Source organism: Chrysemys picta, chromosome 12 (assembly GCF_011386835.1).
Source record: "Chrysemys picta bellii isolate R12L10 chromosome 12, ASM1138683v2, whole genome shotgun sequence".
In the NCBI taxonomy this organism is placed as follows: domain Eukaryota; kingdom Metazoa; phylum Chordata; order Testudines; family Emydidae; genus Chrysemys; species Chrysemys picta.
In genome coordinates, this window is record NC_088802.1 from 43899083 (window position 1) to 43921544 (window position 22462).

Consider the following 22462-nt stretch of genomic DNA (forward strand, 5'->3'; position numbering starts at 1 on the left):
GGACTGAGCCAAAGCTGTGTCTGTAGAACTGCTGGTGAGGGATGGGCTGGCTTACAAATTAGTAAAACCACCGCTGCCTTTGATCTCTCACCCTTCTGTGTGTGTCATTAAAGTGAAGCATTTGGCTCTGAAATGTGTGTACCGGACGATTCCTCGTGATGCACATTGTGCAGGCCACAACCAGGGAAGAGAAAGCGTGAGGGAGTTAAACACAAAAACGTGTCCTGATGCTATGGGTCGGCTCCAAGACACCAAACCGGGGTAACGCAAGGCTAAAGCTAATCACTGTTCACAATTCCCCCGGTCTGCACATGGCTTGCAAAGAACAGAGAACCGGGGGTGCCCCTTTATACCAGGCACTGTTAAATTATAGGTGCAGAGAGACAAATTAAGGATTTCAGCTTTACCTCTGAATTGCCTGGCTTCAATTTAAAGGAAACTTTATTGGGTCGGCCCCTCAGCTGGTGGAAATCAGCACAGTGCCCCTGAAGTCAATAGAACTACACTGATTGATACTAGCTGAGGATCTGGCCCCTTATAGTTGGGGTGGCCAAGATTTTTTGCAGTGACTTGAGATTTGGGGTACCCAATTGGAGATCCCTTAAGGGGGCCTCCGTTTCTGAAGGCGGGTGCTCAGCTCTTCCAAACGTCAGGCTCATTTAAGGGCACCCCAAATCTCTAGTCACTTGGGAAAAATGGCACCCTGGGACATAAAGGCTAGTCTGAAAATTAACAGAGTTAATCACTACTAATGAAACATTAATGACACATAAAGAGGCTACGTGTCCCATTGACCCCAGAACACGCCAGCTCCTGATCAAGACCAGAGCAGAGTTTATGCGGAGAAATCCACGGCCAGGGTGTGCGCTGCACCTGAAGTCCTACGCCAGCACTCAGGGTGCTCCGGCAGCAAGCCCATCTCACCAATGCAGTGAGTGCATCACACCTGTGTGCTGGAGCTGTGATGCAGCGGAAGCACCGGAAGCAACTTGACATCCAATGATCTAGATTTTCCTTATAGAAACATAACCCCTGAGCTATGTGCCGTACCGGTGTTGTCATGCCAGATGCGGATCTTCCAGATCTCTCCCAGGTTTGCATCAGTCTCCACCTGGAAAATATCCTGGCTGTTTCTCTGGAAGGCCCAGCCCTTGTCCAGGTGGCGAGAGCCACTTTTGTTCAGCCCATATAAGCTGATCCCTACGTGGGCAGTGGTACCTAGAAGAGACGTGTAACGGGATAGCTGACGTTGTGTCTATTGTCCCCAGCAGAATTCACCAGCCTTGTCCCCCCACAACCCAAGTCGGCTGCCAATGGCTGACACAACAGATGTTTCGGCCTTTAAGTGCACACCATTGGATGCCAATAGAAGTGATGTTGAAGACGGGGTGGGAGAGGGGCGTTGGTCTAGCTGCCTGAAAGAGGAGCAAACTCAAACAGGCATTGGGGAAATGTATTGTTTCCAAATTCATTCTACCCCGGGCATCCCCTTTCCTTTCTATACCCCTACGGGCACCAAACACAGGTCCACGAATGAACCCCGTCCTGGCTCCAGAGACAGCCCACCGCTCCTGGGGCGAGGGAGGAACTGGGCTGGAATGATGGAGCACGCAGAGCAAACCCTGCTCTCCAGAAGCTTTCTAGGTCAGGGCCTCCTGCCCCAGGGGTTCACGTAGCTCCTCCCAACCCCCTGCAACCTGGCCCTTGACAGGAGTGGAATGGGCTGCTAGCTCTCGTCCGCCACTCTACCTGATCCTCTTTTCCAGCCAGTCTTCACCATTACCCAGTACTTGTACCGTCCAGGCTGGCCGCAGCGAGGGACGACGCCCACCCGGGTGATGTCAATGTCGTCCAGCTTGTGGGCGATCAGCACCATCCCCAGGTAGATGGCGAAGAGCACGCAGCAGGTAATCACCACCAGCGGAGCCTGCCTGGCGCGCTTGCTCTGAAACCCCAACACAGGTGAGGGTAGAAGCAAGCGGAGGGGGGCTCCATCGGCCGCTACCCACCCATCCACCCGTGGAGACGCAAGAGGCAGGAAGCGTCAGTGCTCCCCTCATTGTCATTACAGCAATTCCAACGTGGCCATCACCCTGGCATCTGGGCACCTGAACGCCTTCCGATTAATTAATGAATGGAGCAGCTGCGGATCCTCCCTCCCTGTTAGAGGGAGATCTGGTATGCTGGGAGCACTAAAAGGAAAACAACCCCAAAGGACCAGGAGAGAATATTTCCTCCAAGTTCCTACCTTTGACCACTTGGAAACAGAAGCTCCTGGGGGGAAGGATAGCTCAGTGGTTTGAGCATTGGCCTGCTAAACCCAGGGTTGTGAGTTCAATCCTTGAAGGGGCCATTTAGGGGTCTGGGGATTGGTCCTGCTTTGAGCAGGGGGTTGGACTAGATGACCTCCTGAGGTCCCTTCCAACCTAGATATTCTATGGGGCAGTGGGGAACTCCGACCCTAAAACATGACCCCAGAGCAGGCGGGGCTATCCAGACAGATCTGGTAATGCACGTCTCTGCAGGTGACGTGGTCAAATAGGAGACTCGTTATTCCCCAACTGACCAAACCGACTTTGAACCTGAGCCTGGTGGCAACAGAATTGGTCTTTATCTTCAGTCCCGGGGTGTGAACATGGCAGACCTAGCTAGGATCCAGCCGCTGATCATTGAGCAAAGGGGTCTTGCTTTCCCTTCATCATCTCCCCTGTCCCTCTCTTTGGTGTGGAAATTCACCGGGTGGGCGTCACAGCCTAAGACCTGTTATGCACCATTTAAGTCTGCCTGAAGCCTTCAAATCAGGGTATACGTGGGCTCAGGTGTTGTCTGGCCCTTGGCCTAGTCCCCTCTGCACAGGGGAGAATTTCACCCCCCTACACACACCAGTTCTAGACCCAGGTGAGCCGGGTCCTTCCGCGCTGGGAGTGAGCAGACAGTTACGGGATAGCACGCTCAATAAGGCTCAATTGATCATCGAGTGTGCAGTGTGGAGACCAGACTATCTGCTTCTACAGCCCGACTCCTGCCGCTGGCTCTTCGCACAGGGAGCCCCCCCTGCCTTTGAAGGGCGTTCTGCATGCAGCGGATCTCAGGCTGCTGCTAATGCAATCACTGGTCGGTGTGTGTTCCATGCGCCCCATCGTAGCTACAGAGCATAGGAGCTGTGACAGCCCCAGCCTGGCTCGTCAGCTCAGTGCTTTAGCTCTGGAGGTCCCTCGGTGTTGGCCAAGACGCCAGCTGTCACCATTACACTGACAGGGACAGTAACCAACCATCGCCTCCTTGCATGCCCAGACGGCCAGGCCCGGCTTACCGGGGGCAGGAAGAGGATGCTGTGAGGCGGCACAAAGAGACTGGCTCCGAAGACGGTGAGATGTTCTGTCAGGCACACAATCTCCTTCCGGCTGGTGGCGGCTGTCGGCCTCAGGCCCTCTGTGCTCCACTGCATGCTGGGGAAGTGGAAGTACTGGCAGAGGCTGGCAAAGACCGTGACCGCGGCGCTGACGGGCGCCTGGGAGAAGCGGTTGGTGATGTTGACGTGATAGTCTCGGAGCGTCCCGTTGAAGCTGTGGCTGGACGGGAGAGGGGACAGCATGGGGTGAGCTTACGTAGCATCACTCAACACAAAGGATGCCAATGCCCTCCTTACAGACTTCACACACCACTGAAGTGCAGCCCCCGCTGGGGTGGGATGCAGCCACTGTTTAGCATGACAGATACACAGTTTAGGACAGGAAGTGAAGGGCAGCGTATCTAAAGCAAACTACAGGAGGAATGTGGCACAACGTAGATCTCCAGGGCCGGGTTCGGCCAGGACACTGGGCTACGATCAGGCAAGTCCCGCAAGCAGGGCTGGCCCCAGCCATACTCCATGTGTGGGGCTGCATGGGGTCCCACACCAACCCCATGCTATGATCACACTTTCCCTGCCTGCTGTGCCTGTGAGCTCCCCAGCCTGCTGGCCTGGCTAGCAAACATTAACACAGGGATCCAACCTTCTGACTCTCGTCCTGCACCTCCAAACCCCAAGTGAAAAGTCCCTGATCCAGCTAGGGTGACCAGACAGCAAATGTGAAAAATCGGGACGGGGGTGGGGGCGGGGGGGTAATAGGAGCCTTTATAAGAAAAAGTCCCAAAAATCAGGACTGTCCCTATAAAATCGGGACATCTGGTCACCCTAGATCCAGCTGCCAGGCTCCCCCAGCCCTGCCCAACGGCAGCACTCTCGTCTCCTCCAAGCCCTGCTGATGTCTCCCTGCAGCGATGCCAGGCGCCCTGACTGGCCACCACCACACCCCAAATGTACCACACTGTGGGCATCTGCCTTTCCGTCAACCCCACACCTGACTTTGCACAGGACCCTGTCCTCAAGCTCCACAAAGCCAGTGAAAAGGGGTGCACCGTGCAACCCAAGCAATGCGACATCACAGTTGTGTGCACTTAGGATGTTGCGCTGTAGTGATTAAGAACTACAGATCTTCCCCTCTCCCCTAGCTCCCAAATACCCTGCTAATCCTTCCCGGAGGGGAAAGATCTCCAATGAAGCAGTGTCTTTTCGCACAGGGAATGGATTTTCTTTGCTGCCCTGGACTGGGTCACTGCACCCCCTGTGCTCATCCCCTTGAGAAGGCAGGCTCTGATGCTGTGTGGGGAGGCACTGCGGGAGTCAGCTGTTTCTCATTGACACCCATTATTCCCCCTCGCGCCCATAAGGCAGGTGGAGCCCTCAAACGCCAGGCAGCAATGCTGCAGGAAGTCCCAGCACAGTGGGTGAATGGACACTCACGGAGATGAAAGCAAGATGGTGACCTCCCTGCTGCTGCCTCCTTGCAGGCTGTCAAAGAGCATTTCTTCCTTCCAGGCGTAATGGAACTCATTGGGAACCGGAGCGTAGTGCCCGTAGAAACGGATCGAGGGCTCTCTCTCCTGGCTAGGGTCAAAACCTGTAAGGAGATGGACAGTCACTCCCAGTTTGCAACATTCAGCCAGGTCTGGCGCTTATTTACCTGGGCCTGGGGAATCTGTGCTTCGGAAGGGCGCAGCAGCAAGGAAGGGGATCTGATCTGGAAGGGTCACTTCCTTCACCCAGATGAGAATCCTGGGTTTGTGATGCGGAGAAAGCAGCGAACTGAGCTGACTGGGAATCACTTGTAGCCTCCATTTGCAGTCCGGCTCGCACCAGAGGGCATGCGCGTACAGGAACAGGTGTACCCCTGCCCTCTGCTGATGGAATCAGGCTTGTTCCAGGGTTTGTGGCTACGTCGCCCCCTAGTGGCTGGCCTACAAATGGGATCTATATGAGTCCTAAAGGGCAGCTCGTGGAGAGTCTCTGGCGATCCCTCGGATCCCTGTTATCCCTCACGCTGTAGCTGAGGGTCATGGTCTCTCTTCACAAGAGGCAGAGGGAACCCCAGTGCTAATCCCCGTCGAACTGTCCCCCATCTCAAACCATGAGCAGCTCTGTCTCCTGCTAACGACTCACCCTCCTGCACGGTGATGCCAATGCGGATGTGCACCCCCTCGGCACGGCTCCCCGCCAAGGCCCTCACTGTGAAGTTGACCGATTCCCCAGGAGGGAGGAGGATGAGTGTCGGAGGGGAGCTCTGCTGCTCCTGCTGCCCCGTCGGCAGCCTCAGCCCGATAGCCCTCTCCTCGGACAGGTTGGAGACTGGGATGGGCACCCCTCTGGGAGTGGTGAACTCCAGCAGTGCCAGGCGGGTGGAGATGGAGGAGTTGGCGTAGTAGTTGAATGGGAAGGGGTTGACGGAGATGTCCATGAGCACCTGCACCACCTCCTGGCTCCCCGCCAGCTGCCTGGCCACCGCGCTGGGCACGGAGAAGAGACACCGCTCAGAGGGCGCCAGGCACAGCAGGTTGGGGGAGTTGGCCCTCTTGCCCTGCGTGTGGATCTCCGAGACAGACAGCAACAAGGTCTCCTCATTCAGGACCCGGGACCTCATCAGGGACTTCATCAGGGCACGGGTGAGGTTGAAGGCGGTCAAGGCCGTGCTGAGACCAGGGGCCCCAGACAGAGGCGGGTGGGGGGCTGTGTCCAGTGCTGATAACGTGCTCCCTGGGAAAGATTTCACACCCCTCGGTTAGAGTCCTGCTGCTTCCCCCGTTCCTGTCCTCACATCTCCTTTCATTAGGGCAACAGCCCCACCAGAAGCACAGAGCCCCTCAGTGTCAGACTTCACCTCAGGCCTGGCAAGGCTGCTGAGAACGACAGGCCAGGGAGCAGAAGGCTGCGGTGTTCTCTGCAGCACCAAACTCACTGAGCCGGACTGTGGCACTGCTACTGGCTGCCGAGTCAGAGAGCTGCCCAAGACACTGGGGGAGTCGGTGGCAAGAGGGCAGAATCATGGATTGCAGCTCCCAGGGATACGGCCTTGCTGCCTCCCACGCCCCAGTCCCGCCCTATCACACTGGGGTGGCTCGTTGCTTACCCAGAATCCCCAGGATGCTGTTGCCGGCGGAGGTGGGCGTCTCGTGACCCTCCTCTGTCTCCGAGCTGATGACTTCGATCATTCTCTGGGCTGCTGCCAGGGTCCTGGCCTGGCTCTCGAGGCTGAGCTCTCCTGGAAACGCCTGAGGATGGGAAAGGGGGGCCCCCGGGTCACACTCCAGCGATCTGTCCTACCTGCCTCAGCCTTCCCCACCCAGGGCCAGCTCCAGGCACCAGCCGACCAAGCACGTGCTTGGGGCGGCACTTGGTAAGGGGCGGCCAATCTTGGGGTGGCGGGGGGCGCTCAGGGTTTTTTGTTTTTGGGGCGGGGGTTCGGTTAGGCGGCGCTGGGGGTGGAGTGGGTTGTTTTTGTTTCGGTGGTTGGGGGCGCTGGGGGGGGGATTCGGCAGTGGCGCTCTGCGGGGGGTGGGGGGATGGTGGCGCGACGGGGTGCTCCATGGGGGGTGGTGTTCGGCAGCACGGCTCGGCGGTGGGGGTGTTTGGCAGTGTGGCGCTCGGCAGGAGGTGTGTGTGGCGGTAGGGGGGTTTGGCAGCGCGGTGCTCGGCGGGAGGGTTCGGCAGCATTGCGCGGCGCTCTGCGGGGGCGGTGTTCGGCTGTGCCGCGCTCCGCAGAGGGTCTGGGGGGTTCGGCGGCGCTCCACGGGGGGCTGGGGGGGTTCGGTGGGGGGGTTCAGAGGTGCGGCGCTCCGCGGGGGGGTGGCGTCGCGGTGCTGAGGGTGTGTGTTATGGCGGCGCTATGGAGGGCGACACTTTTTTTTTGCTTGGGGCGGCAAAAAAGTTACAGTCGGCCCTGTCCCCACCTCACTCTCCCCCCATCCCGGCCGTATCCCGCAGACTTTGCTCTCCCTTAACTCCCACTCTCCCTCACCACCACAGCCAGCCGAGACCTGCCAACCTCCCCACTCCACTCCACTCCTCCCTTCTTCCGTCTAATCCGGGGAGGCATTGAGAGAGTGCCCCTCCCTGTCCCTATAACCCTACCCAGCCCGCCCTCCCTGCACCAGGGCGCCCACAGGACGTGCTCACTTCTCTGTCTCCCAGGCCTCTCTCCGCCTCTCCACTGACCCAAGCAGCAGAAGCCATCACCATATACTCTCTTGTTCCTCTTCTCCTGCCCCCTGCTCTTTCACCCCAGTGGGAGGCACTTGGGGGGCACGGGGCTCCCAGATTCCCTCTCGGCCCATTCTTTAGGCAACTGTCCCAGAGGAGGCCCCGTCCCCACAACAGAGTCCCATAGCCTGGAGGCTTTGCGAGCACAGGGCATGGGAGGACCAGGGGGCTATTCACACCCACCCAAAGGGGCAGGTTTTCAGTCTGGTGCATGGGAAAATGGAGGAAGACATCGAGGAAAGGGAGGGCCCTTCGGATGATGAGACGGGGCTTTCTTCAAAGCAAGGAGCCTGTCTGCCACCACAGGAGTGACAGGCCAGGGGAAAAGAGGTAAGAGCCAGGTCCTACCACACACTGCTGCAGCGCCGCGCTCAGCTGGGCAACTTCCTTCACACTGGAGATATTGAGGGAGGCCAGGGCTGCGGTGACGTTGCTGCGGATGGAGATCCGGTCCCTCAGCTCCTCCTCATTGCCCTGGCTGCCCGAGTTCTGGAGCACATACACACACGAGCGCTTGTGAGAGAGACATTTCTGTTGGGAGAGGGGGTGGGCATGTGCATGCACGTTCACGCCCGTGTGTTTGTACGCACGTGCGAAGGTCAGGTGCATAGGTGTGTGTGCGCACGTGTCAGGGAAGAAGGGGCTACCGCAGCTGAACCCTTTACCTGATTCAGCACCGTGATGAGGGCCAGGGAGTATGGGATCACCTCCTGGGGGTTGCCCTGCTGGACCACACCCCACAGTTCTGATTGGCTCTTGTTCTTCAGCCAGCTGGTGACAGTCGGGAAGCCCGCCGGGAGCACCGGCATGGCAAGAGTCAGGGTCCTGGAAGGAAGGAAGGAAGGAAGGAAGGAAATAAAGTTATCCCAGACAGTTCTAAGGGCCTCATTCCTCCCAGCAGCCGGGGACAGTGGAAGCTTTGGACCTGTCAGTGGAGCCATGTTCGAATTTGAAGCATAGTCCAAAGACACCATTGGTTGCCTCTCTGATCTTTCAGCTTCCAGGACGCACATGTGTGCCGAACACCGACCAGGCTCATCTCCTCGTGCATATCCATCCTGGATCTGCCCATGCTCACCGATTCAGGGCCAGGGTCTTCGCCCCCTGCGAGTCCTCCAGCTCAACCAGGACATTGACAGTGCGGCTGCCGCCCGGGGCCGCAGGGAGGAAGGTGCCGAAGGAAGATTTGATCCCTCGGTAGAGGCAGAAGTGCTGGCAGTGCCTGCCGCCGGGGGAACACCGTTCAGCAATCAGGGTGTAGATCAGCTGCACGGGGCTGCTGTCTTCATCCACCCAGCCTGAGAGAGCAGGGAAGGGAGACATGGATGGAGGGAGAGCGAGTGTGACTTAGGTGGGAGTCCAGAACACGGGCACCCACCCAGTCACTGCCTCTTGGGCTCCTTCAGGCCATGGTTGCATGCGTGACTTGCCAAATCACCCGGCCCACAGCCCAACTGATTCGTCCCTCCTCTCTTGGCACGACTCTCAGCCTCAGGCCTCCCTGGTGTTCCCAGTGCCGTGTCTGGCCTTGCAGCTATTGCTAACACATGTTGCAATACGGAGCACCGAGAGCACGTCAAAATCACCTGGCTTAAACGGGTGAGGGCAGAAGGCTGGCAGCCAGCCCCAGAGACTCTGTCACCTCCCGAGGTCCTGAGAGTCTATCGTTGCCCTTGTAAACCAGACTGTCTATTACTGTATGCACAGAACCCAGATCCACACCTTGCCATCATCACATAGTTAGCCAGGCCAGGTGCATCGTCAGCATGTCCATTTACTCCCACCCCGGGGGGCTTTGTACCGGGGAGGGGGGACGGGGATTGAATATCCCTCTCACCCTCCCATGTACATTGCACTGGGCTGGGAGCTTCTCCCTTTTCGATGGCCCTGTGTACTCTTTGGTGTCCAAATGACCAACTTCTGCCCTGTGCATGTGTGGGGCACAGCTGCCCAGAGGATGCCCTGGCAGAGTTACCTGTGCACTGGTATGAGACCAGGGTCTCCAGGAGGTAGAGGTTGTGTTCGGGTGTCAGGGTGCAGACCCCTCCCCTGGGCGGGTTGTTGGGGGTCAGAGTGATGCTGGATCCCCCCTGCAGCTCCCCTCCAGGCTGGGAGGCTGACAGCGTGAAAGAGTAATTCACCCCGTCCCGCAGGACCCCTTGTCTGATCACCAGGTCCCGGTTCGAGTCCCCCGTGGAGGTGGTCACATGGTCCAGGGTCAAATTTTGTCCGTCTGAACTCTGAGCCATCCACTTGTACTGCAAGGGTCAAAGAGAGGGACATGGTGAGAGAGCAGCCCAAGAGGGGTGCCTAGAGAATCAGGCTGGCCCTTCTGTAGTGCCCGTCATCCGAGCCTTTCACAAAGCTGACAAATCCCAATGCACGAGTCTCACAGCACCCCGCTGGCACAGGTAAGCAACATCATCCCTAAAATTATATATGGGGAAACTGAGGCACAGAGAGGTTAAATGACTTAACCAAGGTCACCCAGAGAGTCAGGACTAAAACCCAGCAGTCCTGCCTTCCAGTCTCCTGCTCAGGTCACTCAACCCATTCCTTCTTCTGTAAGATTTACCTTCTCTGAGTCATCTCCCGGCACCCCTTCCCCAGTAACACCCCCTTTCTCATGGGCCAGGGCCCATAGAATACTGCAAATCAGAGTCCACGTTCCCTCAAGCTCCACAGATCAGCTGAGGTCCCACCCTCAGGATCCCAGCTGGCTATTCCGGTCAGTGCAGGGTCACTCGTAAGTGTAAGCTCAAAGCAGCACTGGGAGGCTGTGGGTATGAGTGGGGATGGCAGGAAAGCAGTGTTTGGAGAGCGGGGATCTCTCCACTGGGATGCGCGTTAAAGTCAAACCACCAAACCTCCTCCCAAGCAGCAGGAGCTGGGTGTGTGAGCAAAATACAAGTGGCTCCGTACTGGACTTTTCATGCACCAGCAAAGCAAGTCTCACCATGGTCCTGTTGTCACAGCTCTGGCACTGTCCGGCCAGAGTGACGTGGACACTCCTGCTGATTTCATAACTCGACAGGGCGCTGCAAGAACGGCACTCGATGGTCACGGGCAGGATCTGGCCGGGCTCGATCCAAACCTGCAGGCGGATGGCAGGATCAGATTCAAACCACACAGGAAAACAACCCTCCCCTGACGTACACCCCTGTGGAAATGGAGCAGTCCCAATGCAATAGAGGGGACAAGCCCCTGGCACACAGGGAGTGAGCCCTTGGCGACAGGTGAGGGTGCCTGGCACCCAAAGGAGACACAAGGCCCACGCACTGGGGCTGGGGTCAGGCACCAGGCACCAGGGCGTCAGCATAACCACACAGATCCTGGCTGGTATCTGGCCGGCACTGAAGGCACATGGACCAATCCACGCACTTCCAAGCTATAACCCCATTCCTTGTGCTGTCCCAAGGCTTAGCGAGGAGTCATGGCCCACACGTTCCTGCTGAGAAGGCAGCAACTGCCTCCTTGTCTGGGCTGGCTCTGTGCCCAGTGAGACTGAGGGTCTGGTCCCTCAGCCTCCTTCCCAGACTGACCCCTCTCCTGGGGCTCCCCTCCCCACTCAAAGCTCACCATCTGGGCCACGGAGACTGGTTCCTTCCCCAGCTTCTTCACCGTGAGAATGAAGCGATAGCCAGTGCCTCTGCAGAGCGCAGTGCGGGGAACGGTGATGCTGGCACCGCCCTGCAGGTGAGGTGGGGCACACCGGGGCGAGGACACATTCTGAGCGGGAGAGACACAGAGAGATCTGGTTAACTCACTCCTGGGCTATCTGTCCCTGTCCCATGCCTGAGCGGGAGGACGGACCCGGGACAGCAGGCTGCAGATTGAGTGATCAGTGGGGGCAGGCATGGGACTGAGGTGGGGGGTCTGGAATTATACAGCATCCTCCAAAGACAGCACCTGCCCTCTCCTAGACTCTGATCCAACCCCCTCTGCCCCAGGGCACTCAGAGCCCCAGCCCCTCCCACAGGCGAGCCGGGGTGAGTGCGGACAGGCACTCCTGCTGGGTTCCCTTTGTTACCTCACAGCCCCAGTGATATTCCAGGGAGGGGTCTGCGTCCGTCCCCACGTCGGGGTCGTACGACCCACTGCCATCCAGAACCAGGTCCAGGTGGGCAGACCAGCTCCTCCACGACCCGCCTCGGATGACGGGAACCAACTTGGTGGGGATGACGGTGATGAGCAGGGAAAGCGTCCGGGCCAGAGGGGTGTGCTGGAGAGAGGCAGTGAAGCGCAGGCAGTGGGTGCCGATGTCCAGTGAGAGCTTGGGGAGCGTGAGTGATGGGGTGAGCAGGTCCGCGTGCTGCAGGGGCACCTGGTCGGCCTCAGCCAGCTGCTCGCAGCTGGCGCTGCTGAACACCTCCCAGAGATACAGGGCCTTGTAGGCCGTGCAGCCCTTCAGGTCTATGCTGGCCTCGAAGTAGCTGGTGCGGGATCTGGGGACAGAGGAGGGCGGCTCCACCAGCCTCACCATGGGGCTGTCACACCCCAGCTCCCGCACGGTGACCGTCGTCTGCACCAGGACAAAGCTGACCTCATTGTAGATCTTCACCTCCACTAAGAAATCCCCAGCACGGCCATAACGGTGAAACATCCTCTCGTCCCCGCCGCCGGCAAACGTCTCCTCTGAATCCCCGAACTTCCACTCGGAGCGGAGATCGCTGCCACCCATGACCGCCACGTCAAATGCCACCGTCTGATTGAGGAAAGCCCCAGTCCCATTGCTGGACAAGGTGGCTGCCTTTATGGGCACCTGCAGGGCCACGGTCACGGTCAGAGACGCGGCACAGAACGGATTACTGGCCTCTACGTGAATGGTCAGGTTACCTGCTCCGGGTGGCACGTACCCAACCTGCTGGCCTGCTGCTTCATAGGCAGGGTGCCCAGGGAGGTGAAAGATCCAGAAGAAGGTGACATTCTCCCCGGCTCGCACCTGGGCCGTGAGCGCCAGCTCCTTGCTGGACTCCACGACAGCCGGGCAGCAGTTGAGGATGTGCAGCCCCCGAACCTTCTCCAGCACCTGCACCACAACGGAGGCTAGCTGCACACTGACGTTGTTGGAGGCTGACGCCAGCACCCGATGAGAACCCGCCGCCGGGAAAGAGAAGTGATGCGTTCCTCCGCGGACATGCAGGCGGAGCCCCAAAGAGGGGACGGTGAGAGCAAAGCTCACATTCGTGCCCCTCTGGGTGTGCAGCGTGAAGACTACCCTGTCGTCGGTGCACACGTCCTGCCTGTCCACTTCCACTGCCAGCCCAGCCACGGGGTCTTGGACGGCCACGGGATGCTGGACTGTGTCCTCGCTGACATCGTTCCAGGCTCGGAGGTCCACCTGGTAGACTCCAGCCACACTGAATTTGCAGGAGACGTTTTGTCCACAGAAGAGCTGCTGCTTCTCCTTCCCCCGCAGCTGCCATTCCCACGCGACATCAGAGCCTGCAGCCACCGAGCCCCAGAGCTGCCTAGAGGTGTCTGACGTCAAGAAGAAGGGGGGAGAGCTTCCTTCCACCGTGAAGCTCACCCTGGAAACGGGCTCCTGGACTCTCAGCTCTGTGGAGCCGTTGCTAGAACCGAGAATGTTGGAGACGGTGACGAACACCAGCTTGGAGCCCAGGGTGGAGTAAGCATAGGACAGAGAAGAGGAGTTGGTGAGCAGGGGCTGGGCATTTTCCTCCGTGTGCCAGGAATAGAGCAAATCAGTCCCAGAGGCCACAGAGACAGACAGGTTCACTGGCTTTCCCACAGCCACGCTGTCGCTGGCTGCCCGGACCTTCACACCGCAGGCTCTCTCCACCATCTGCAGGGCCAGGCCAGCAGACGCCTCTCCCAGCATGTTCCCAGCTCTCACCTCCACCAGCAGCTCCCCACTAGCATTGTAACAGTACGTGAGCGACTGTCCTGTTGCGGTGAACACTCGGCGCAGCCCTAGAGAAATCACCCAGCGGAAGGTGAGGTTGGAGCCCTGGGTAACTTCGGCGGTCAGCATAAAGGGCTCGGCAGATGCCAGGTACCTGCCCTGCACCACGTTCCCGCTGTGGATCTGAACCCCCTGGGCTCGCTCCTGGACCTCAATAGTGATGTTCGCCTTCTCCGTGCTCACTGCATTCTCAGCTGCGACAAAAACCACGAAGACGCCGGCGGCAGGGAAGGCGTGAGAGAAAGTGGTGGCCCCCTTCTGAAAGCCACGTGGCTCTCCAATAGCCCAGAGGTAGCGCACCTGGTCTCCTGCTGCCAGAGAGGCGTGGAAGGTGACCTCCTGCCTGACTTCACAGACTGGCCGCTCAGTGCTCAGAGCCAGCAGCCGCACTGGGGCCAGGACCGTAATGTCAAGCGAGGCGTTTCTACGGCTGACCTGGTTTTCTCCGGTCACGGTGACGGTGATGTCTCCAGCTGTGTGGTAGGTGTGGGAGGCGCTCTGACCTACCTGTGAGGGAGAATGGTCTCCAAAGTTCCACAGGAAGGTGGCCACACTGTCCCAGGGGACCTCAGCCGTAAAGAGGTAGGAGGTGCCCAGTGCCAGAAAGCTCTCCGTTTCACCGCTGTGGAGAATGGAGATGGTGCCAATCACCCTCTGAGCCAAGATATCTGCTGAGGCATTTTGCCGGCTCACCGTGTTCCACACAGTGACCGTCACCCGGTACGATCCTCCCTCCAGGTAGGTGAATGTGATTTCTGGAGACCCTGAGGTCACTGGGTCCTCACCAACATCAAAATCCCAGTGGTACTGATATTGGTGTTGGGGGTCTGGCACTGGAACCACTTCAGCCTGGAAGCACGTGGGTTCCCCTAAAGCTAAAACCAGTGTCGGTGCCGTCAGCTTAACCGAGCGGATCTGATCCTCTACGCAGATGGCCAGTTGGCGAGAGGTGGTGCTTACTATGCCACGAACAGTCAGGTTCAGCTCGTAGCTCCCCGCCGCTGGGTAGCTGTGAAAGACTGTGGGGTCCCCGTCCCCAACAGAAGCGGGGTTGCCATCTTGGAAATCCCAGCAGAACTGAACTCCTTCGCTCGGCCCAGTTACCACTGCTTGGAAGGGAGTCTGTTCCCCACTGGAGAGACAGATGGGTGCTAGGATGTTGGTGATCTGAAGCCGGTAAACCTCTGCAATGGTGGAGACACGGGTAGAGGTGGCAGCATTGTGAGCCATCACCGTCACCGTGTAGTTGCCTTCTTTGGCGAAGGTGTGAGAGACGAAGCTTAGATTCAGGTTGCTGTAAACGAACCCGTCCCCCATGTTAAAAGTCCACAGGACATCTGTGCCAGAGGCCAACACGGCATTGACAACTGTGGCTGAACCCAGCTCAGTAGGTCCGCTGGCCACCACGCGGAGACCCGTGACACCTTCACTGACCATTACAGCCACATCAGACGGCACCTCACTGAGGCTGTTGTTGGCCCGCAGCATCACGTTGTAAACCCCGCTCTTCTCAAAGCAGTGGTGCACCAGCGAATTCACTCCCTCCTGCGTGGGAGAGCCATCACTGAAGTTCCAGGAGTAAACAACGCCGTAGGGGGAAGGGCGGGGTAATGCCTTGAACTTGGTCACCTCGTTCACCAGCGGGGAGGCTGGAGTCACCAGAATGGTCACGGAAGCTATGGGGCAGACCGCACGGACTTTGGCCACCCGCTTCACTCGATCATATTTGTTGATGGCCTCTGCGGTCACTGAGTAATCACCTGTGGAAGCAGAGAAGAAAGGCATTGTGGGAAGGAACCGGGGTTTCTAGGACTCTTGTACCTAGAGAGACAATGTGTCATTCCCATTGTGCTCAGGCTGTTCCTCTGTACAAATTTGAACAATAATTGTGACAATGTCTCTCTCCCATCGTCCTTCTGTCTTCCTCTCCCATTCTCTCTCCCTCTCCAACACATGGACTAAGAGCCCTTCTGAGCCCAGGTGATCCCTCACCATCAGCCCTTTTCTTACCTGGTTGAGTGTACGTGTGGGTCACTCTGGCCAGCACCTGGACCCTCTCTCCCTGTGGATCTGGACGTGACAGCTGAGAATCATAGGGGGGAGACAGCAGGCTCTCCACATCCGGGCTGCCATCCCCAAAGCCCCACCTGCAAAGAGAAACAGCTCCACCTCACAGACAGGGGCCTGGTTCAGAGACTGGGCAGTTGTGTGAATATCATGAATACCCAGCATTAGAACAAGAAATGCAAATATACATTTTGGAAGGGACATTAAAGCTCACGTTTCGAGGCTAAAGCCAGTCTCTAACTATGAAGGATCAGAAAGAAATCCAACACTGGGGGAGGAAACAGATTATCTCACAGCTGCTACAGTAGGTTTGGGTTTTCTGCACCTTTCTCTGAAGACTGGGCGATACGGACCTCGCATCTGATCCAACTTGGCAATTCCTATGTCCCACTATCAGAGCATCTTTTCCAGCTCAGTCTCTGCCTCGTTGTGGCGTGGGCTTTGCGGAAAGCGGAGTGCTCTCTAGGCAACATTTTGGCATTTACTGACCTAGCTGGCCAAGGCCCTCCAAGGCCAAGGCCACATCACTTGCAAACATTTCTCACCGGAGCCTCTGGTAACTTAAGCCCATTGGGGGTGGATTTCTAACCCAGCCAAGTTTTACAATTCTATTTTCACCCCTTGGATAATCTCCACACGTCCCACTTTGGTTCCTCCTTCCTGATGGGAGATGCCAGTTCCAACCTGCCACCTCTTAGAACACCCCTTTACAACCATCACCCAGCTGCAGGGGAGAAAGGACTCCCATCAGAGATCACACATAAAGAGGCACTGGTACAGGATGTCACCAGATGATACAAGGAGTGCTGCCCATGAAGGCTGGTCTCTCTAGGAAGTTCCTTGGTGATCCGCTCTGGGATCAGACCACATTAAATAGACCTCATTAGTCTGTGGGAGGAATTCTCCCTCCTTGGACTCCATGGGACTCTCACCTCACAGTGACTTCCATGGCAGTGTCCACTTCCACCCTGAACACCAGAGTCTGGAGGATGTCAACTTCCACCACCTCAGGGAGCCCCACTATCTCGGGGTTGGCTAGTGGATTCATAGCCTCGGCTGTCAGCGTCACTTCCACCACCTCCGAACTCACAGGGTTCTCAGCTCTCAGCTGTGCAGAAGGAACAGAAGGACATCAACCACGCAGAGAAATTTGAACAGGCGGCATTCCCTTCTTCTGACTCCCCATCTATTCCAGACCTCTGGCCCCCCTGCCCACTCCACCAGGACTGTCGATGCTCACCCTCACCCCACAATACCACGACCACTGATTCACCTCCCCGCTTCGTTCGTCTCACAGACCCTGGCTGCAACGCATTCCCATGCAACTCGCCCCACCCATGTTACCCGCTCCACTGATTCCCAGCACAGTACATCCTGCCACCCACGTTGGGGACAGAGCTCCAGGGAATGGCAGCGCTACGGTGATGTTCTCATTGGGAGCACAGGGAGGGTGGGGACCGGAGCCAGGAACAGACGTTGGCCTGACAGTCAGGAAAATGCAATACACGGAGATGTCCAATGGCGGCTAATCACTGCCCGGACAGCAGCCTCTGGCAACTCAGCTGCGGCAGAGTGGAGCGTACAATGACTCCCATCAGGAGTTACGGCTCCGTGAGGGAAAAGCAACTGGGGCAATTGGGTACAGTACAGAGTCCTGAGTCAAGCTGCTACTATTTGACGGTGGCTGTTCCGTGCTTCTGCCTGATGTGTATGGAGACCTGCCAGGCCTTCGGCTGAACGGGCAGGTTTCTACACCCTTATGTTTTGATTTGAATAATAAATAATCATAATAATTTGCATATTTGTCTGTCATCCCTCCCAAAAGTACCCATCTGGGGGTGGGGAGTAATATGGTGCTCCTGACTGAAGGGTCTCCAAGCACTTTATAAATATTTAACCCCTTCCAAACCGGCCTGTGAGGTGGATATGAATTACCACCTCCCTTTTACAGTTGGAGAACCTAAAGCCCAGAGTGTAGGTGACTTATTGAAGGTCACACAGCGAAGCAGTGGCAGAGCTAGAAAAGGCACCCGGAGCCCTGACTCCCCAGTCCCTTACTCTGACTCCTAGACACTCTTCCCTTGCTTTCTGATCTGTGCCACAGCTGAAGGAACCTATGGTTGGTTCTCACGCTTGCTCACCTTCAGCTGGTATGTGGCAGGCCTCTTGAACTTGACGCTGTAGGTCTGTCCGTTGTAGGCGAACATATCCATGTTGTCGATGACCCAGCTGTAGGAGACAGAGGAGCCCTGGGTGAGCTCTGCAGAGAACACCTGCCAAGCAAAAGAATCAGTGGTTTACAGCAGACCTATGGGCTGGGCTCAGATTGCTTCCTCACGGTTGTGTTGAGTAGGGCTAAGGGGTGGAAAGTTCCAATAGGCCTAAAGTAAAGAGATGGAAGACTTCACCCGCATGGAACATCGGCATTCGCCTGCTCCCCAGCAGCCATGCAATGGATGTAACACCACACCGCCGGCTCACTGACAGTGGTGCAGGAAGGTGAGAGACACAATGCCCCATGCTAGCCTGGCTTTTGGGGCCCCAGTGCATCCTGAGGGAGGGTAGGATAGGCTCCGGGGCTACCCTTGGAAGTTTCTGCTGGATGAGGGCACGTTCATCTTGCAGCTGCGTGACCACAGGTTTGATGTTATAGCAAAACCATCAGGCAGCCCATATGCCAGCATCCAATAGGGTGACGGAGTGGCATGAGGGCCCGAGATGTTGGAGGGACACCCTTGATGATAACCCAGATGTGATAACTGCAGCAAGATGACCTACCTGAGACACATCCACTAGCATCCTGCGGGGGCCAGGCGGCACCACCCGGAGCCCCTCGATGGCATTATACGACTGGATCTTCACCGACAGCTTCTGGGTGCTGATCTCATTGGACACCAGCACATTCAGCGTCTCCATTCTCGGCTCCTCCATGCGAAGCAGGGCGGAGGAGAACCAGGTATCTGCACTGTCTCTGTGGCAGGCGGGGACATGTGCTACAATGCTGCCTGGGCAGGTGGCCTCAAACAACACCCCAGGCTTACCCACGGGTGCCATCCAGTGAGCCACGGCATTACAGCCGGAGAGAATCTTGATGACAATCAGAGTCTCTCTCTTGGTGGCCACATTGAGCTTCCCGCTGACCGGCGTCGGGTGGATAATCTGCAGCCCACCGACCTGGGTCTGCACCTCCACCGTGCAGTTCATCTGCCTGCTACTGACCGCATTCCTCACCGTTGCCGTGTAGGTGTACGCCCCGCGTTCTGAACGCCTGGCCAGCGGCAGCGTGGCAGCAAAGCTCCGGGGCTTGCCCACAAAGGTCACTCGGAGGTCACAGACGACATGGTCCACCCAGGTGGCGTTGGTAAAGTTGCTGATGCTTCCCTCCCACCAGCCAGCTTTCACGAGGCTGATATAGGTCTGCCGCCAGGGGGAATGGGACTGCTGCAGGCACCGGAGGAGGGAGCTCACCTCTGCGTTATGCTGCATTCCGATAACGTCATCCGGATACACACTGATCTCCTCTCTGGGCAGGAGAACCTGAAACACATAGAAAGAGTCGTCTCCCATTGCAACCACAGCCTCTGCTGTAACCAGACCCCGGTCCGCCGTCCGCGCCTAGTCTCCATGAAACATCCTGCCTCCCCACATGGTACCGGTGGAGAAGAGAGCACAAAGAAAGGAGGAATCAGGGGAGGGCAGGAAAGGAGAAACCAGGGGAAGGGGATGAAGGAAAGTCACAGGGCTGCCCAAAATTCCTGGGACACTCCTTCATTTTCCTGGGTCCGTCCCAGAGTTCATTTCAGGCATCGCAACGCACAAGTTTGAGCGTTGTCTCTTCACTCCACCATGTGGTGTCGACTCAGAATGACGGTGCATCTCAGCATGATGATGTGGACCGAATTACACATCACCACAAAGCCCTGGCTCTCACAAAGACTCATAATGGTGTCACAAGGGGATTTACACACACACACACACACACACACAGCAGGAGATGACCAGGCAGTTTAAGATGGGAGAGAGAAGGTGCAGCAGAATAACGTCCTGAGAACACTTACCTGGACATGCCTGTTTGCGCTGCTGGGAGCGAGTAGCAGGGGGAAGTCAGCCACTGGCGAGTAGAAGGGCGGGGTCCCGCTGTAACGTGGGGGTTTTTGGATGGGCAGGATGCTGGAAGTCACATTCTCAAAGGCATAAGAGCTGCAAGGACTGGAGATGTTCAAGCAGCCTTCACTCAGTGGGCACCACTGCTGCCCGCTGGGGCACCAACCCGTGGTGTTGCAGAGCGGCCGGGGGTGACAGCAGGCGAATGGCGTGTGAAGAAGTTCGCAGCCTGGGAAGAAGCGCACATGCTGCAAGATACGCTGGACTTGGAGAGCTCAAAGAGGGCACAAACTGGGTTATGGTTTGTAACCGGCATGTGTTCCCCTAGACACACGTTCCAACAAATCATTTATAGTGTAGTGACATTTCCAAGCCAGGCAACTAAATTAGCAGGGCCAAGCAAGCAAGGACAGAAAGGGACCAGGCCATGTTCTGGAACCAGATCTGGATCCACATCTGGATTTCGAACACCCCAAAGTTTGATCTGGATAAGCCAGACTGAGCGAGAGTTTCCTAAACTGGCAGGCAGCATAGTCTGGTGGACAGGGCACTTGACTGGGAGTTAGTTCTATTCTTGGCTGTGCCACTGACTGACTATATGGCCTCTGGCAAGTCACCACCTGTCTCTGCCTTGTTTTCTCCCATCGGTATCAAAGGGATAACAACTCCAGACCACTGCCGCACAGCACTTCGCTGTCTGTGGATTCAGGAAAGTACTACATGTGTGTTTATTTTTACTATAAACCAGAAACAACCAGTTCAGACTGAGCTCCACCCAAGCCCAATGTGACAACACTCCCAGCCAACAGGACACCAGATAAAAGCACAACATCCTACTCAGGACATCCTCACTGAGGGAGCATAACCTAATGGCAGGACACTGTGGATCGTTTCCCAGCAACCTCTGCGAGATCATTAACCCTCTTCTGGGTGTCAGATACAACCGTGTCAGCAATCAGAGTGCTGGGAACCCTGGTTTTGTCTCATTTCAAAAGCATTCGAACCTCGCGGGTTCCAAAGGCTGGCACCAACTTGAATGGTAGGCCAGGTCAACACTAGAAATGTTTGCAGGTGTAGCAACATTGGTTAGGGAGTGATTTGTGTGTCTCGTTTCTCTACTGGCAAAAACCTTAGTGTAGATGCAGTTATATCAGCACAAAAGTGCTTTGGCTGGTGAAGTTATTTTGCTCACCAAACTGGTATCAGCTATTCCGTCAAAAGCACATTTTTGCCAATACAAGCTGTCTCTCCATTTGGAGGGTTGCTGGCAGAGCCCACTAACAAACTTTTTCTAACATAGATCTGGCCTTACTGAGCTCACAATGCACTTAGGAGATACAGTGGGGAGGACAGGGGCAGAGAAGGAGAAAGAGAGAGGGGAAAATGGGTGTGAAAAGGAGGAGGTTGAAACACAACTACAGAGAATGGAAAAGGAGTAGAAAGGGGAACAGACCAATGAATCAATAAATGTGGCCCACACAGTGATTACAGGGCACTAGGGCAGGAAATGATCTTCCTGTCACATGAACATTTTCAAGATATGGGTCCAAACTGGAAGTTTCGAAAACTTCCATGAACTGAAAATCCATTAAAAAAAATTGAAACATTTTATTCTGAAAATTTCAAAATGCTTCATTGACCTTTTTTCTCTTTAAATTGTATCCGCTCAAAAACCCAAAACTTTTGTTTTGAAAAATTTGAAATGGGAAGTTTAGACAATTTCAAAACTTTTTTCCTCCCAAAAATGTTTTGAGTTGGGAGATTTGTCAAACCGGATCCAGTTTTAGTTTTGAGGAATCTGCATTTTTCAGTGAAAAAACAGTTCACCAAAAAATTCCCAACCATCTCTACAAATCACCTAGTTGTGGGAGACTCGCTTATCAGGGTTCTTCTGTCCCTTCCATGCAACCCAGAGGGGCAAAGTACACGGATGAAGTCCAGAGGGAAATGTGAGGATGAGCCACCAGTCTATCTTAGCATCCCACCAAGAATCAAACAGAGCCAGAGGCTTTAAGCATGGAGACTATCAAGCAGTCATAACCCCTCTCTGTCCTTTTATAATGTCCACCAACCCATCAGCACAACCCCATTGGTCTAGGCAGATTAGGGTGACCAGACAGCAAGTGTGAAAAACTGGGACAGGGGGTGGGGGTAATAGGAGTTATATAAGAAAAAGACCCAAAAATCGGGACTGTCCCTATAAAATCGGGACATCTGGTCATCCTAAGGCAGATGGGCTGTAAGTATCAGAGAATAAGAGACAGAGGCATAGATGCTGAACTCTTACCGGGAGGAACCAAGTGCTGGTTGGGGTTGCAATGTGGGCGGAGGATCTGGAACCGGATCAGAACGGGCTTCTTTGTTCCTTGTACCCCAAAGTCTACGGAGACTAGAATACCAGCGTGGCTGAACCAGAGGCCTGGAAAGAGCATCAACTACAAGACACAAGACCAGGAAATAAACATGTGAAGGAGGGAAGTCCAAAGATGCCTCCTGGAAGGAACTGGCAGGGGAGGTTGGGGGTGAGGTGGTAATGGAGGGACCTGTGCTGTTGTGATGTTCCTATGTAGTTCAAATAAGCTTCCTGAAGATCAGTGCTTTACCCAAAGTATGGCCGCAGTTATCTGGTTTGGGAATACAGAGCCAGGCTCTCCCTGACGTTTCCCATATCCCGTGGGCCATAAATATTGAGAGCACAGCCTCATCTGACACGGCAGTGCTCCTGGGTTGATTTGTGTTCTCTTTCCATGGGTTTGCCCTTTCCCAAAGGCTACTCAGCAAGGTATATA

General features: G+C 56.2%; 1 protein-coding gene across 7 annotated transcripts in view; it reads right to left on the reverse strand.

The window, feature by feature from the left end:
• LOC101952064 (polycystin-1-like) overlaps window positions 1–22462 on the reverse strand; it is a 64081-nt gene that overhangs the window by 21863 nt on the left and 19756 nt on the right. For 6 of the 7 annotated variants that reach the window (XM_042841087.2, XM_042841088.2, XM_065562777.1 and 3 more), the window contains 19 exons: window positions 21961–22108; window positions 19628–19902; window positions 18348–19106; window positions 17711–17842; window positions 16502–16677; window positions 15513–15649; window positions 11607–15262; window positions 11156–11305; window positions 10533–10670; window positions 9552–9834; window positions 8655–8874; window positions 8242–8401; window positions 7925–8065; window positions 6447–6588; window positions 5483–6073; window positions 4787–4943; window positions 3314–3572; window positions 1750–1945; window positions 1051–1218 (listed from right to left, as the gene is read on the reverse strand). In XM_042841087.2, coding sequence (XP_042697021.2) covers window positions 1051–1218; window positions 1750–1945; window positions 3314–3572; window positions 4787–4943; window positions 5483–6073; window positions 6447–6588; window positions 7925–8065; window positions 8242–8401; window positions 8655–8874; window positions 9552–9834; window positions 10533–10670; window positions 11156–11305; window positions 11607–15262; window positions 15513–15649; window positions 16502–16677; window positions 17711–17842; window positions 18348–19106; window positions 19628–19902; window positions 21961–22108 — 7888 coding nt within the window. The remainder of the gene's footprint in view (window positions 1–1050; window positions 1219–1749; window positions 1946–3313; window positions 3573–4786; window positions 4944–5482; window positions 6074–6446; window positions 6589–7924; window positions 8066–8241; window positions 8402–8654; window positions 8875–9551; window positions 9835–10532; window positions 10671–11155; window positions 11306–11606; window positions 15263–15512; window positions 15650–16501; window positions 16678–17710; window positions 17843–18347; window positions 19107–19627; window positions 19903–21960; window positions 22109–22462) is intronic. The other variant, XM_042841091.2, reaches the window with a different exon arrangement.